This window comes from Empidonax traillii, unplaced genomic scaffold (assembly GCF_003031625.1).
Source record: "Empidonax traillii isolate 1590-97213 ecotype Southwest subspecies unplaced genomic scaffold, ASM303162v1 scaffold945:size354297, whole genome shotgun sequence".
Lineage (NCBI taxonomy): Eukaryota > Metazoa > Chordata > Aves > Passeriformes > Tyrannidae > Empidonax > Empidonax traillii.
In genome coordinates, this window is record NW_020956138.1 from 119,696 (window position 1) to 132,767 (window position 13,072).

Below are 13,072 nucleotides of genomic sequence, written 5' to 3' on the forward strand. Positions count from 1 at the left end.
AGGGTATCACAGCTTCCTTGCATTCAGGAAATGCAAGGAGGAAAGAAACTTTAGCTCAGGGTCAGGGTTTTGTAGAGGTCGATACTCTGTTGTGCTGACTCTACTCATTATTCTGGCATGAATTTCCTAGTACTCTATTCTTGTCTCAACTTATGACAAACAGAAGTGTCTGTTCTATCGCTCACACTCCTCAGCGTGCTGCTGAATTAGTGTAAGCAACACATCCGTTACTGAGCATGGTGGTGTTAGTCTTTCCTGTTTATCCTGCCATATGCAGCTACGCATTTTCATCTTAGGAAGTTGTCGTAGCACGTTGTTAGTAGGACTCACTCAAAAACCTGTCAGATACCTGACAATAACTGCTACTAGTAAAACTTATTTAGAGTCTCAGTGGGGCAGAAAGTGAGACTTCAAGGTATACGGCAGTATTAAAATATCTGAAAAAAATGCTACAAATAGGTGCTTGGTACCACTGTCTATTAAATCTCTCTTTTGTAGACTTCTGAACACCATGGGAAGAAGGGGATGGTAGTGGCCTATAGCTTCTGAAAGCTTTTGCTTGTCAAAGGGGGCTTTGTTTGGCTGCAGCTGTTCTGGGGCTAGAAGGATGTCTCTTACATGCAAGAGGTCCTGTACGTGCAGGAGGTATCACACTCACCACAATGCTGTCCTTGGCAGCAGGAAACTCTTTAATATGCTCTGGTAGTGGCAAGCTTTAGCTGTGCTTAGACTGGTAGAACTATGATAATTCCTTACATAGAGAAGAGGAAGAGTTGCTAGTTTTCTAGCTTTTTCCTGTAACTGTTATGAAATGAACCAGTTAAATATGGACTATTTTTTTTGCTTGGTGAGTGTAAATTTGCCTGCTGAAATGTGATACTTGACTGTTCTATAATGTGCAAAATTGCCTGTGGAAGCTTATATGTGATATTCGTAGCTGTCTGTATGGGAAAAAAATGACGTCGGAAAGACAAGACTATTAAGAGCCTACCTACTATAATAAAACTAGTTTATGATAGTTAAGGATCTACGCAGAACTTAGAGAACTGCAAACACTTTGATGCAGCAGTGAGTGCATTATAAATGCTTTGATGAAAAAATTCAATGAATTTACTGCCCTAGGATAATATTTTTGCTGAATCTGTTGATAAAATCCAGTAAGTCTTCTGAAAACACCTCCTGATTGTTGAAAGTTTAGGACAAAATTTTGGAGTAGGAGTGTAGTATACTTGGGGATGAGCGCTGCCACCATAGGCCTTGTGATCTAGTCACAGGTGAGCAACGTCTTTTTCTCTGGCAGGTCTCAACATTGTGCACCTTACCTTTCTGGAGTGACAGAACTAAATTTGTATATGCTTAGCAGTCTGAGTCAAATATCTTATTGAGGAGCATTTTATTTTGTTTGCAACCCAAATTATAAGCACACTGGTGGTTATGCCAGCCCTCTAACCTAGGAAAACCTCATTAGATGGTTTAGAAATACAAAATACAAAAGTTTAATGCTGATGAATCTTGAGACTTTTCTTAAAATAAGCAGTGGTGGTGAACTAGATAGATGGTTGAAAAGTGCTTTGGCAGGATAACTCTCAAGGAACAAAGCAAAAAAGTCTGGATTCTGATGGGACTGGATCATGTTGGCTTTGTTTTGCTATAGCATTTTTATTGCTGTGTATAACATCTGTGTTGGTCAGTACTTGGCTATGAATGCCTCAGTAAAGTGGTTTTACTTAAACTGAGAGTTTAAATGAATGAGAAGGATAAAGGTAAACAGGCAGTACCTGCAACATACTTGTCTGGTAGAGATTATAGCAGTCTGTAGATCTTTTCTTGTAGCTTGTCTGTGCCACAGGCAGAGCATATTAAGATCAGTGCCTCTCACCACCTGAAATGGTGGAAACCTCACTTTGAGATGGTGGTTGTGCAGTAGAAGAGCAAAAACACCCCTGGCTTGGTAGCATCTGGGGGGGTGGGGGGAATTCCTTGTGAGCTGTTTTCACACCAAGGAGGCTTAACAAGGAGTTCCTCCAAAGTTCCAGGTTTGAAAGGTTAGCAAACTAACTTTTTAGCCAAGAATTAAATTACTACACAGCTCGTGCTTAAAATGTCCCTGGAACAGCCCGGGACGTGCTCTCCCCAGCTCATTCTGCTGACAGTTCACAGCAGTGTGCTCTTGAACGTGTTAAAACTGTTCAGCTCAGGGAAGCAGCACTACCTGGGTGTGGTCCTCCAAAGCACAAGCCTGTTTCCTGTGGTATCTCAGCTTCTGCTGTCTTAGATCAGGCTGAAGTTGCAAGTACAGACCCATTCAAAACTTTGCTGCTCCTAAACTTTAGGTTGGTTACTCACCTGGAGCACTGGGGGCTAGTGGAGAAGTGTATCTCTTCCTATTAAATGTACTGATTGAAGGAGATACTGTGTCAGATAGCTCAAGAGCATTTAAGTTAGTAACAGTGAAGGAATTTTGCTGGTTCCACTGTGGGACCTTATTTCAATGTACTAACAGAGATGGGAGTCTTAATAGTAAGTATTCTTAAGTATTCTGTGTGAATTATGGGGATAGTTACTGAAGTAGCTTTATTTTAAATTTTAAGGTGTGATTTGCTCTAAATAGCTCAAAGAGCTATTTGGGCACAGGTTGCAAGAAGTTGTCACAAATGTTTCAGTTCTGTTTTTTTGGTGCTTCCTTTGTGCTGAGATACTTGGCCCTCAATCACCTACGCAGATGATACCAGAGAATAGTAGCTAGCTCCTGGGCTTTATCCATAAACAGTGGAGCAAAAATACTATTTTGCTTTTGTGGTAACGTATGTTACTGTTTTAGGTGAACAGGAAATACTTTAAATGGACAAAAAGCAATGTGTTACTCAATGGCTCATTTAATGTAAACCCTCTTACACTTGGATGTGGCTTATGGACAGCTTTGCTTTTGCTGGTGGGTGCTGGGTGAATCAGGATTAGAGGGCAGCCCTCTTTCTAGTGGAAGAGACTGCTTCCAAGTGTAAGTAGCAAAGCTATTTTAGGGAATGTTCAGCTCTTCTAGGAAGTGACTGGATTCTTGTTTCACCAAAGCACTGTGAAATTAGCCCATTGTCAAGGTCTAGGATTTAAGGAGAATAATTTTGGGGAGGTGTATACCTAGAGAACTTAAAACAACTACATGCTGTTGAAAGCTGCCATTCATGATCTTGCATCAAAAGCTAATGTTGTAATGAAATTTTGACTGTAGTATTAAATGACATATAATATTAAATGACACCTAAACCGATCCTGCAGTGTACCTCCCTGAAAGAACTGGAAAGCAGTAGGCAGTTCTACTGCTATGTGAAGTATTTGCACATATTACTGCTTATATTAGTTCAACATGCAGCCTTTTTGTCTTAGTATGTGAGGGCATCCTTGCATCCTGTCTGCTTTATACCCACTGCCCTTGGCGTATGGCAGGACTTGTGCCTTTTAATTTCTCCAAATATCCATGGAGACCGAAAGAGTACTGTTAGTATTGACTGGTCTTCTGTAGCAGGGTGAGTTATTAATGCTTCTGGAGACTTCCTTGACATTCATCCTTCAAATAGAAGGGTTGGATGTTTACTTGTGTGTACCAAGTTTTAGAATATCTCTGCTTCTGTGAAAGACATCAGAAAGACTTCTTAAGCTCTAAATGGTTCTCATGTGTGTCAGCACATGTGGATATTTGTAGGACAGAGAGGATAAACAAACTGCAAAACAGGAAAGTTATATTCTACAGGAAAACTGGCAGCACCGTGCTGGTAGAGGAGAAGACTGATTGCTGGCATTGAAGTTCCTAGAGACTTGAGAGCTGGCACTGGTCTTAGGCAGATGTTGGGTTTCATTACTGGGTAGCATCACTTAGAGCATGTTGTTGTAGTGATCCATTTCTCTGTCTTCCAGATCAGTGTGCGTGTTACGACCATGGATGCTGAGCTGGAGTTTGCCATCCAGCCCAACACTACGGGGAAGCAACTCTTTGATCAGGTAAGCAATGTGGCTGCAGAAGATATAAAGTTGATACAGACATGGTAATTCAATTGAGGCAAGAGCAAACAATTTCTAAAGGACTTCAAAGATCGTGTGTCACTTTATAGAATAACTTCAAGAGAACTCAGCATAGTAAGAAATCACACTTTTTTTTCCAAAACTACTACATTTTTTAGTCTCCAGGAACATATTAGGAGCTATTTTTGCTTCTAATGAACTGAATTGGTGCCATGGCTCACAATAATAGTGGCTGGAAAGCAGCATATATCTGCAGTCCTAACTAGTAAGAAAAGTCTTATGGGGGACCTAGTAAGCTATTTTTGTTTGACTTACTTGCAATCATTGTGTAACTGATTCCAGAGATGAGTTGGTCTCTAAAACAGGAGAGGGTTAGCTGGATTTCAAATGCTGCTGCAACTCTTAAGTGCGGGTAAAGTGATATTCTGTACTCCATCAGGCCTTGGGGGAGCCTTAAGTGCACTGATATACTTTATAGATTTTTTTTTTTTTTTATATATATATCTATATACTTTACTGTGATGGGCTGTCTGCATAGGGTGCTTCAGCCTTCCCCTGCATTCCCTGCCTAGGCAAAATTCCTCCTGCTTTGGCTAAAAAGAAGCAGAGAGGCAAGTGCAACCCAGAGTCGGAGCAGCAGAACAGAGACATTTTCAGTTGCAATGGGTAAAACAATCTCCACTGTGTTTCTCTGCTGTAGTTCTAAAGGCCCTGGATTTGCTCCTTGGAGAAAAATCCAAACAGTAAGTTCATAGCTTAAAGAAACGTAAAATGGATCTTGTATTAATGACAAGATGAGGGAACTACCAGACTAGATATGTTAGAAGTGGGTGTGGTTCAGTAGTGCTAAGTGTTATAGGGCTGGTGCTACATAGTACCTGTGATAGGGAAGAGAGAAAATTAAGGATTGATCCACCCATAGAAGTCAGTTATTTCGTTTGGGGCCAGCAAACGTAATTTAAATTTACTTTTTTTTTTTTTTTTAGATCTTTAACCACAAACTACTACTTTCTCTTGTACTCACCTGGATGATTCAACATTAGATGATGTATTACTCTTTGTAGCCCAGCCCTGAAATGCAGGGAATTGAGTGAGATCCTAGGCTTTACTAAAAGAGCATCCTTTCATAATGGGAAAAGGAGAAAGGCTTTTAAGAAAGTTCTGAATTGCAGTGTAACTCTCAGCTGTCTGTGTGTTATTATGTAGTAACTCCTGCATATTTTAGCTCTGCGCGGTCTCAAATTGGACAGATTTTGATTGCTAGAAATGAGAGCTGAATTCTGTCCAAAATTAGTGTGTGTGACATGGAATTCTGCTCGGTAGTTCAAGAGTGTTTGCCAGTGAAGCTGAGGTGACACACCCTCCAAGTTCATAAAAGAATGAACTGGTTTTTTTTAAGGGGGTGTTCTTCATGTGGATGCTTCCCATGATTATTTTTCAGTCTGTCTTCTGATGTATCCAAGCAAAGCATGAGGTGCTAAGAAACAATACTACTGAAGTCAGTAACATTTTTAATCCGCACATATTTTCAGTCAGTTCTGCGTCATCTGTGGCTTCTGCTGCAAACTGACATTGTGGTGGCAGATTTGGGCTTCATCAGCTTCTCTCTGAGAAGCAACCAGTCATATTTCCAGTATGGCAGCTCTCCATATCTTAGTAATTGATTTCACTCCTTAGTGTCATGCTCTCAGACAGCTGCCCGTTCTCCTCCCTGCAGTGTTTCACGCAACACCTGTCTAAACAGAAGTTTTCCTTTGCTTTTTCCATAGTAAACACTTTGCCAAGGGAGAAAACAAGGCAGAACTGAGTGTTTAAGGTGCTAATATAAGTGAGGCAGTGTTTACTTCAGTTAAATTGGATTGTAGGTGGAGTTGGAAGAGGAAATACAATGGGGGGAAAAAAGTGTCTGAAGCTAGTTTTAAACATTTGCTATTTCTAAAAGGTCTCATTGATACCATCTCTTTATATTGACCATGTATTATATTCACTGGAATGAGAACTAAACTGTTTTCTACTGCCTAGTGGTGCTTGTGCCTGATAAGACTGATACTGAAATGAATGTTCTGGAGCTTCACCAGTAGCAGATATCCAGGCTTTGACTAAGAGATTAGTTACAGCAGTGGTAGGTGGTGGCACTGTGGTACTGCCATAGGGGTGGTAGAAAGACTAGCCCTCTGCCAGGGCTTGAACCTTGTGAGCAGTAAGGTAGGGAGTTGGCAGTAGTTGGGGATGTCCCAAGTCTTCCGTCTCTAGCATGAATTAGGAGTTTTGAGGGCTACTTCTATGTGAGTGGTCCAGGAGCCTAATCCCAGTTTCTGTCCTGCAATCTAATCATTGGCCTCTTACAATTAAGAGAACTAATTGTGAATGAGGTAGCCATTCAGCTCCTGACACAATGGAAAACATTTCATCTGGTCTCTGAATGCAGATACACAACAGACTGTCATCTGTCTTATCTCCCCTTCCTTCCCCCTCCCCCCCCAGATGGAAAATTCAAAGCTTTTCTTTTGCAAGAGACTTCACACATAAAGGAAAATAAGTACTTGTTGTATATGGACCTGCTCAAACAGATTGATTTTTTTGCATAGAAAACTAACTGAATACCAAACCAAAGCACGAGAACCTCTGGTAAGCTGGCAGTAAATACTAAACTTGCTCCCTTTATGATAGGGATAAAGGTTTGAATATATTGTCAGCTGTCATATATCCAGTATGTTTCATATGGCTGAGCCCTCTGTGTATTGGTTCCTGTGAAGGGACAGTCCAGTGTCGGGGACAGTCCCTGCTGATACTGTGAACGGGGACTAAGCAGTGAGGGCTCTCTGACTGCTCATCTGTTCACTCTGCCTCAGTTTCTATCCTTAGGTGCTCTGGGATCCCATGATGTGGTACATAAGAAAAAAGTTACATTTGTTTGTTTTCTAGCTCCCTTATGCTATGTCATGCTCCCGGACTTCACAATCTAGTATTTTCTCCATGATGCTGGTTCTGAAAAAGGAGCTGCTTTCATCAATGGTCTTTTGAGGGAAGGGAAAGTTCCTGTACATAGCAGACTAATGGTTTTGCTGTTGCAGCACACTGAGCTTCTGGTGTGAACTTTTGACTCTTTTGCAGAAAAAATTTAGGATATCCAGTGTGTTTTTGCCCTGGGGTGCCCTTTCATTTTGAGCTGTCTGTTCTCAGTAAGAAAGAAGCTGCTAAGCATTACCAGGCTTTCTAGCTGCATGGCTACCTCGGTATAATGCATTGACTTTGTTCAGTAACATTTAGGCAGTGTTTGTTTCCACCTTTTGCATGTAAAGGTAGATCAATATAGTCATTATGCCACATATAATTCTGACCCACTCTAAATAGGATTCAGAAGACTTTTGGAAAGTTTGTAGCTAGGTATTAGCTTCATGAGGAGAAACAATTTGAGTTTCAAGTTTCATAGTAATAGTAGGTGAATGGGCTTGAGGTAGAAATGTTCCTGTCTTCCTCTTTCCCACTTGGCTAAATTCCAAAGTGAATTTTTGTAGTGACAGAACAATTCAGATGTTTCCCTGCTTTGTAGCAAGTAGTTTCTGTCCAAGAGAGGCTGTCTGTGGCAATACCACTGAGCTAATATACAGACTGTGCAGTAACACCATGATTTATACTAGAGCTCTTCCTGTGTCCTAGGCTTGTAACTGTACAGCTTTGGCTCAAATAGCTTAGGGTTTGTTCATGGACAAAACCTGGATTAATTGAGACAGGAGGTTTGTACTGTCTGTCTTTTGCAGCTTTGCTTATGTACCTCTTAACACCAGCTTCTGAACTCCAGTGCTTACCGACTCACTAGCAAGAACAGTAACTTTGCTCCCATTCCTCAGCTGCCAGTGATGGACTAAAAGAAGAGCTCAAGGATGGGGTATACCTCATTACTTCCCAGGTACCTTGAAATACTGCTTTCCTAGGGACGTAGAGTGCAGGCATTGCAACAGTGATAGCTACTTGTTTTCCTCATTTGACCCTTTCCTATATTGGACTGAAGTGCAGCTGGTCTGGAGACTAGTCTGTAAACTAAAGCAGTGCTTTGCATTGTATATGTCCTACACATGAGAGATTAACCTTTTCTCTAGTGAAACTTCTTAGTTGTTGATGGCTTTGAAGTTGTGTTCCTCCAATCTTTTTCTTCTCAAACATCCTTTATTTTTGAGTAAATTGCTTCTAGCTTGAATCAGTGAGATTTTGGCCATTGTGGGGCAAGGGGGGGCTTGCCTGTACCTTGGACAAGGAGAGACGTGACTAATTTGCTTGCCCAAGTGTTGCGCATCTGGCTAGCCCACCTTCACGGAAATGCTCTGGCTTAGTGGCTGCTGCAGCTGACAGACTGCTCAGCAGGCTCAGAGTAGTGCACATTAGTCACAGAATCCTCAACTGCTTTGACTTCTGCAGTATGAAAACACCCTGCCTACTTGTAAGTCCCCCATGTGCTGGATGAGGCAGCTTCTCAAATACTTTGTTTGGGGTCACTTTTGGTCTTGGAACCTGCTGGTGCCTTGCTCTTTCATTCCCTTCAGAGCTCCTTGTTCCTTCCAGGCTCTTGTGGAGGACTTCTGTCTGCTGCGCTAGGTATGTTGGGTGGTGAATGTAGTCAGTGGGTGGGAATCTCTACCCATTTGATAGGCCCTACATCAGGATCTTCTTAATAATGAGCTGGGGTTACTCATTCAGTCAGTACTTACTTCCCTAACCTTAGATGAACTCTGTTTCTCCAGGTTCAGAACAGATGTGCTTCTCAGTGATGTGCTTAGAGCTCTCTGAGTCTGTAGCTGACCACGGTAACTTCAGTCCTTCCGGTGGTAGCTGTTTGACACAGCAAAGTGTATGAGATGTTGGCTTCAACATGCTACTTCAGAACAAGCCTTTAGAGTAACCAGTAGCATCCAATCTCCTTTATGGTGATCTTTGTCCAATTAAGAGCCACGAAGCCAAGTCACCGGTTAAGGAAAATGTGCTGTGAGAAAAACTTTAGTATCTGTCATTTCAAACTTCAAAAGCATGTGGTTAACTTTCCTAAGAGGCTTTTCATCATTTTGAATTTCTGGGATCAAAACTAAGTTCATAGTAGAAAAGCATGCTCAGGTATGGATTAAAATTGTAACAATAAGCATCTCTGCACACTTCAAACCTGGTCACTGATGCTGTATTTTATCTTCTGCATCGAGTCTTATACATAGTGGAGGATGTGGTGGTCATGTTTTTTTGGTTGGTGTTTGTTTGTTTGTTCATGTGCCCTGCCCTGGCTTGCCTTGCATTGCTTTTCTGGCTGCATGGTCATAAAGGTAGTTGTGCAGCTAGAAACCTTGTTAATGCTTAGGGGTTTCCTTCTTGCTTAACTCATCTGCTGCAGTGAGTTTAGTGGTTTTGTAGACTACCAGTTTGTCAGACTCTACTTTCGTGGCTGCTAAAGCTTACAGCACAAGCTGACTAAATCCCTCTCGACTTTTGGTTAACTCCAGCTGAGTTGAGCTGTGTTTGGAATAAAGGTGATTGCTGCCTATAAACTAAGCTTTGTGGGGAGGAAGACTGTAGAGAAGCCTTTAGCCTTGGAAAGATCCTACCTGGTTGTGTTTAAACACATAGGAAAAGGCTCTGGAACCCTTGTTCCAGTAGATGAAAGTGCTGAACAAAAAACTCACTAAGGGCGTTTCACGGTAGAAAGCACCAAGTCTTGAGACAGCGGCCAGTTCCTCCAGCAAACCCCAGAACTCTTGTTCCTGTAACGAAGGCTTGTGGTGAGTGGTATGAAAATGTGTCTCAAATTTCACAGTAACATGTGGAAACACTGACTTTCAGAAAAGCAGTAATCCAACTAAAAATGGACTGCTTGTTGCTAAGGAGATCAGTGGCAAACTGTAGTAAGTTCAGAAACTCAAAGATCCTGTCATTTAGCACTGGCGTTTTAGCACTTTGAAAGGGAAAGTTAGAAGTACATCCATCAGCTAAATGGAAAGAGGACAGTTAAATATTTGTGTCTGTAGATGAAGCGTACCTTGCATGTTAAGTTCAGGTACCTGGAAGACTGTGTTCTAAGTTGGTTTTGACTATGGAATATGAAACTTTATGTGTGGTGCCAGTTCAGGGCTCCTCCATCAATAAGGTTTGCTGGCAATTTTCTCTCAGAAGTACTTGGCATGTCTGTCATAGAAAGGGAGAGAGACCTACCTCATCTTTAACTAGGATAGTGTTCAAAACACCTGTGCTGTGGTATAGCCTGAGGTGATTTGGCCTTTGGTGCAGGAACTTGGGCCGAGTGGAATGTCTTCTCCCCTGCTTCCATACTTTGGTCTTACCTGTGTGTGGATAGTACTTCCATGCAGGATCCACACTTGTTTGCTAGCATGGTGGTGTATTTCCTGGGCTGAGAATGACAGCAGTCATCATCATACTAAAATCTACATTTAAGAGGCTGTGTATGGCTCCATCTTCTGCTGTAGAGCAGCACCCAAGGGCGAGAACATAGTTTGAAGAGAGATGGGTGAGTGCTGAGGGGAAGGACAGGAGTTGTCGTGCAGACCTGGAAAACATAGAATAAGGACAAGCGAGAGAAAAGGTTACCTGAAATACCTTGTGTTTCTTCTGTGAACATAAGTAAAAAAACCCTACTAGTGTGTGCTTAGACTGTCTGAAGAAGGTGAAGTGAGTCACCAGAAATGCACCTTTTTCCCTATGGTGCTATTGCTTAGTAAGTAGAATTTTAAGCTTTTATTGTAGCTGGTCAAGGTACTGTAGGACAGCTGGATTTTGAGACTGCATGCAGTCTGTTGCTAGTTGTAGACCAAGCCTTATCCTGCAGGGTAAATAAGACCCTGGGACTGACTTAATGCTCCCCTTGGTATGAAGAAAAGATTTGCTCTCCAGATGAGAGTGCAGACTTTAGGTATTTAAGTATTGTGGTGTGTGTTAAACAATATTCTCTATATTCCCATCCTGTGTGCCAGCTCTTCTTCAGACTCAGCCACTGCCAGTAGCTGAATGCTGTACACCCCCAGACACAATTATGCTGCTAACTGCCAGCCAGACTTCTTACAGCTACAGAAAGCTGTTTCTTCATGTTTTTGCTCTTGCTAAGTGGAACTAAATAACCTGCTAAATCTGAGGAGGGAGAAGGACTATCCTCCCTGCCCTGGTTCAGTGGCAACTTGGGAGTGTGATGTTGTGTGCTGTGCTGTCTCCCCTCTCCTCTGCCCAGTTCATTGTTTTCTCTGCTATTGCTGTGCAGGCTTCTGCTGTGGAATATAAAAGTCCTTTTGTGTGGGGCCACAGTGTGGTGCCTTTCAGCTCCTTGCTTGCAGTCCAGCCTGTTAAATTCCCAGGGATAAGCTGCTGGCAAGTGGAAGGGAGGAAAGCAGATGTATGCAGTGGAGTGAGGAGCTTCCATCTCATTCATATTAATGCTGCCAAGAACAGAGCTATCCTTGGGCTCTAGGACAGCCTTTCTTCCTCTCCTTGTACCACCTGCTTTTAATGTACACAGCAAATTCTGATTCTTCTCCAAAAGCCTCCTTAGCTGTGTGTATCCTGCTGTGTGATATGCTCAAGTGAAGGTTTATATGCCCCACGTTCCCTTGGGTCTGCAGGAGCTCTAGCCCAGTTCTCCAGTTCATGTTCAGGCAATGACAGGCTGAAAAATTTTAGGGACCCCAATGGGATGATGTACATAGACTACATGACCTCATGTAGGTTTTGTCTCTGTGTGTGCTACTAATGGCACACCTCTGCTGAAAACTGCAAATGGTTTTCAGGCCTGAAAGGAACAAAGGCTTTTGAAAGGCCAGAAGAAATGCCTGATCCAAGCTCTAAACAATCTAACCAGTGATGTCTTTGTGGGGAACCTGTGTCCTTGGTGTTGTATTTTGCCAAAGCTAGAGATCACGTCAGAAGAGAACAGAGTGCATCCTTAGGATTCAAGAAGGAAGTAATTTAAAAGGAAGTAGGCATTTAGGGAGAATCACAAAACATGGGTTAGGGCAATACAAAATTATATCAACTGACCTGGTAGCTAGTTTTCACAGGGCGAAGCTTATTTCCAGCCTATAGTTGTTACCCCCTTTGAAACGGGGAAGCTCTGAGCAAGCCTGAGTTGGATGGTGCGTAAAAACAGCTGACTGTCATACTTTAGGAACCATGCTGACTTAAAGACAGTTGTCTTCTCCCTTCCCCTTCCTTATCCAGTAATGGAGGTGATGAATAAGTGTCTTGTTTGCTGGTTTGTGAACAACCCCTGGGTCTTCTGGAGGGATGTGGGGGAACTTCATTGTGTAGACTTGATGCATGCTGTGGCACATCCCCGGCTTGCCAGTGCACAGAGAGTGGCCTTGTGCCAGCAGAGAAACTTCTTTGCAGAGAAACTTCCATCTCCTTTTTACCAACAGTGGAACTGTACTGCAGTTGTCTTGCCCCACCATGAGGCTCTTGTCTCTTGTTACAGTAAGTCTGTAAAGCTTTCTTAACTCTTATTTACATAGCACAGCTAGTTTGCTAAGGAAGTAACTGCAGAGAGAACTTACACAGCAGTGTAGTTAATGTCTGTCATGGCTCTTGGTCCTGGCACAAGGGGTAGCATATCAGTTTACCCACTGCAGTTCATCTTAGTGGTGCCTCTCAGTAAAGAGCTGCATGAGGGGCCTGTCCACAACTGTTGGTAGAGTAGAATACAAATCTTAAAGCAGCACAGCCTAGTGGGACACAACCTAGCAGGGTGATTCGTGACTTGCCCAGGAGTAGTACATTTGCATGATAAGTGAGGGGTGTACCTGAAAATGGAGCTGTGCTCCTGCTCCCTGGCAATTATTCAGCCTGTCAGAGCTGTTGCATTGTTTTTTGACTGTATATGTTGGCTTGGAAATAGCTGAAGAAAATAATGTCCAAGCTCTTTTTTATAAATAGCAACAAGCCTTAAAGAGTTGAGGCAGAGGGCAGAATATGGTACACTTGAAACCCCCCCAGATGCCCAGTCACCTCTGGGCAGGGGAGGCAGAAGGCCAGGGCACTGGCTGTCTTTATCTGAACTTACCTCTAACACATCCTTAGC

The 13,072-nt window shown here is 42.5% G+C and overlaps 1 protein-coding gene and 1 long non-coding RNA gene across 2 annotated transcripts in view; one reads left to right on the top strand and one right to left on the bottom strand.

The window, feature by feature from the left end:
- MSN (moesin) overlaps nt 1–13,072 on the top strand; it is a 42,570-nt gene that overhangs the window by 19,224 nt on the left and 10,274 nt on the right. Inside the window, exon 2 of the mRNA XM_027903220.1 lies at nt 3,910–3,993. Coding sequence (XP_027759021.1) covers nt 3,910–3,993 — 84 coding nt within the window. The remainder of the gene's footprint in view (nt 1–3,909; nt 3,994–13,072) is intronic.
- Nucleotides 3,892–7,298, bottom strand: LOC114067641. The gene is made up of 3 exons (XR_003573435.1): nt 7,223–7,298; nt 5,586–5,750; nt 3,892–4,006 (listed from the first exon to the last, which is right to left on the bottom strand). It is a non-coding gene; the product is annotated as an uncharacterized LOC114067641 (long non-coding RNA).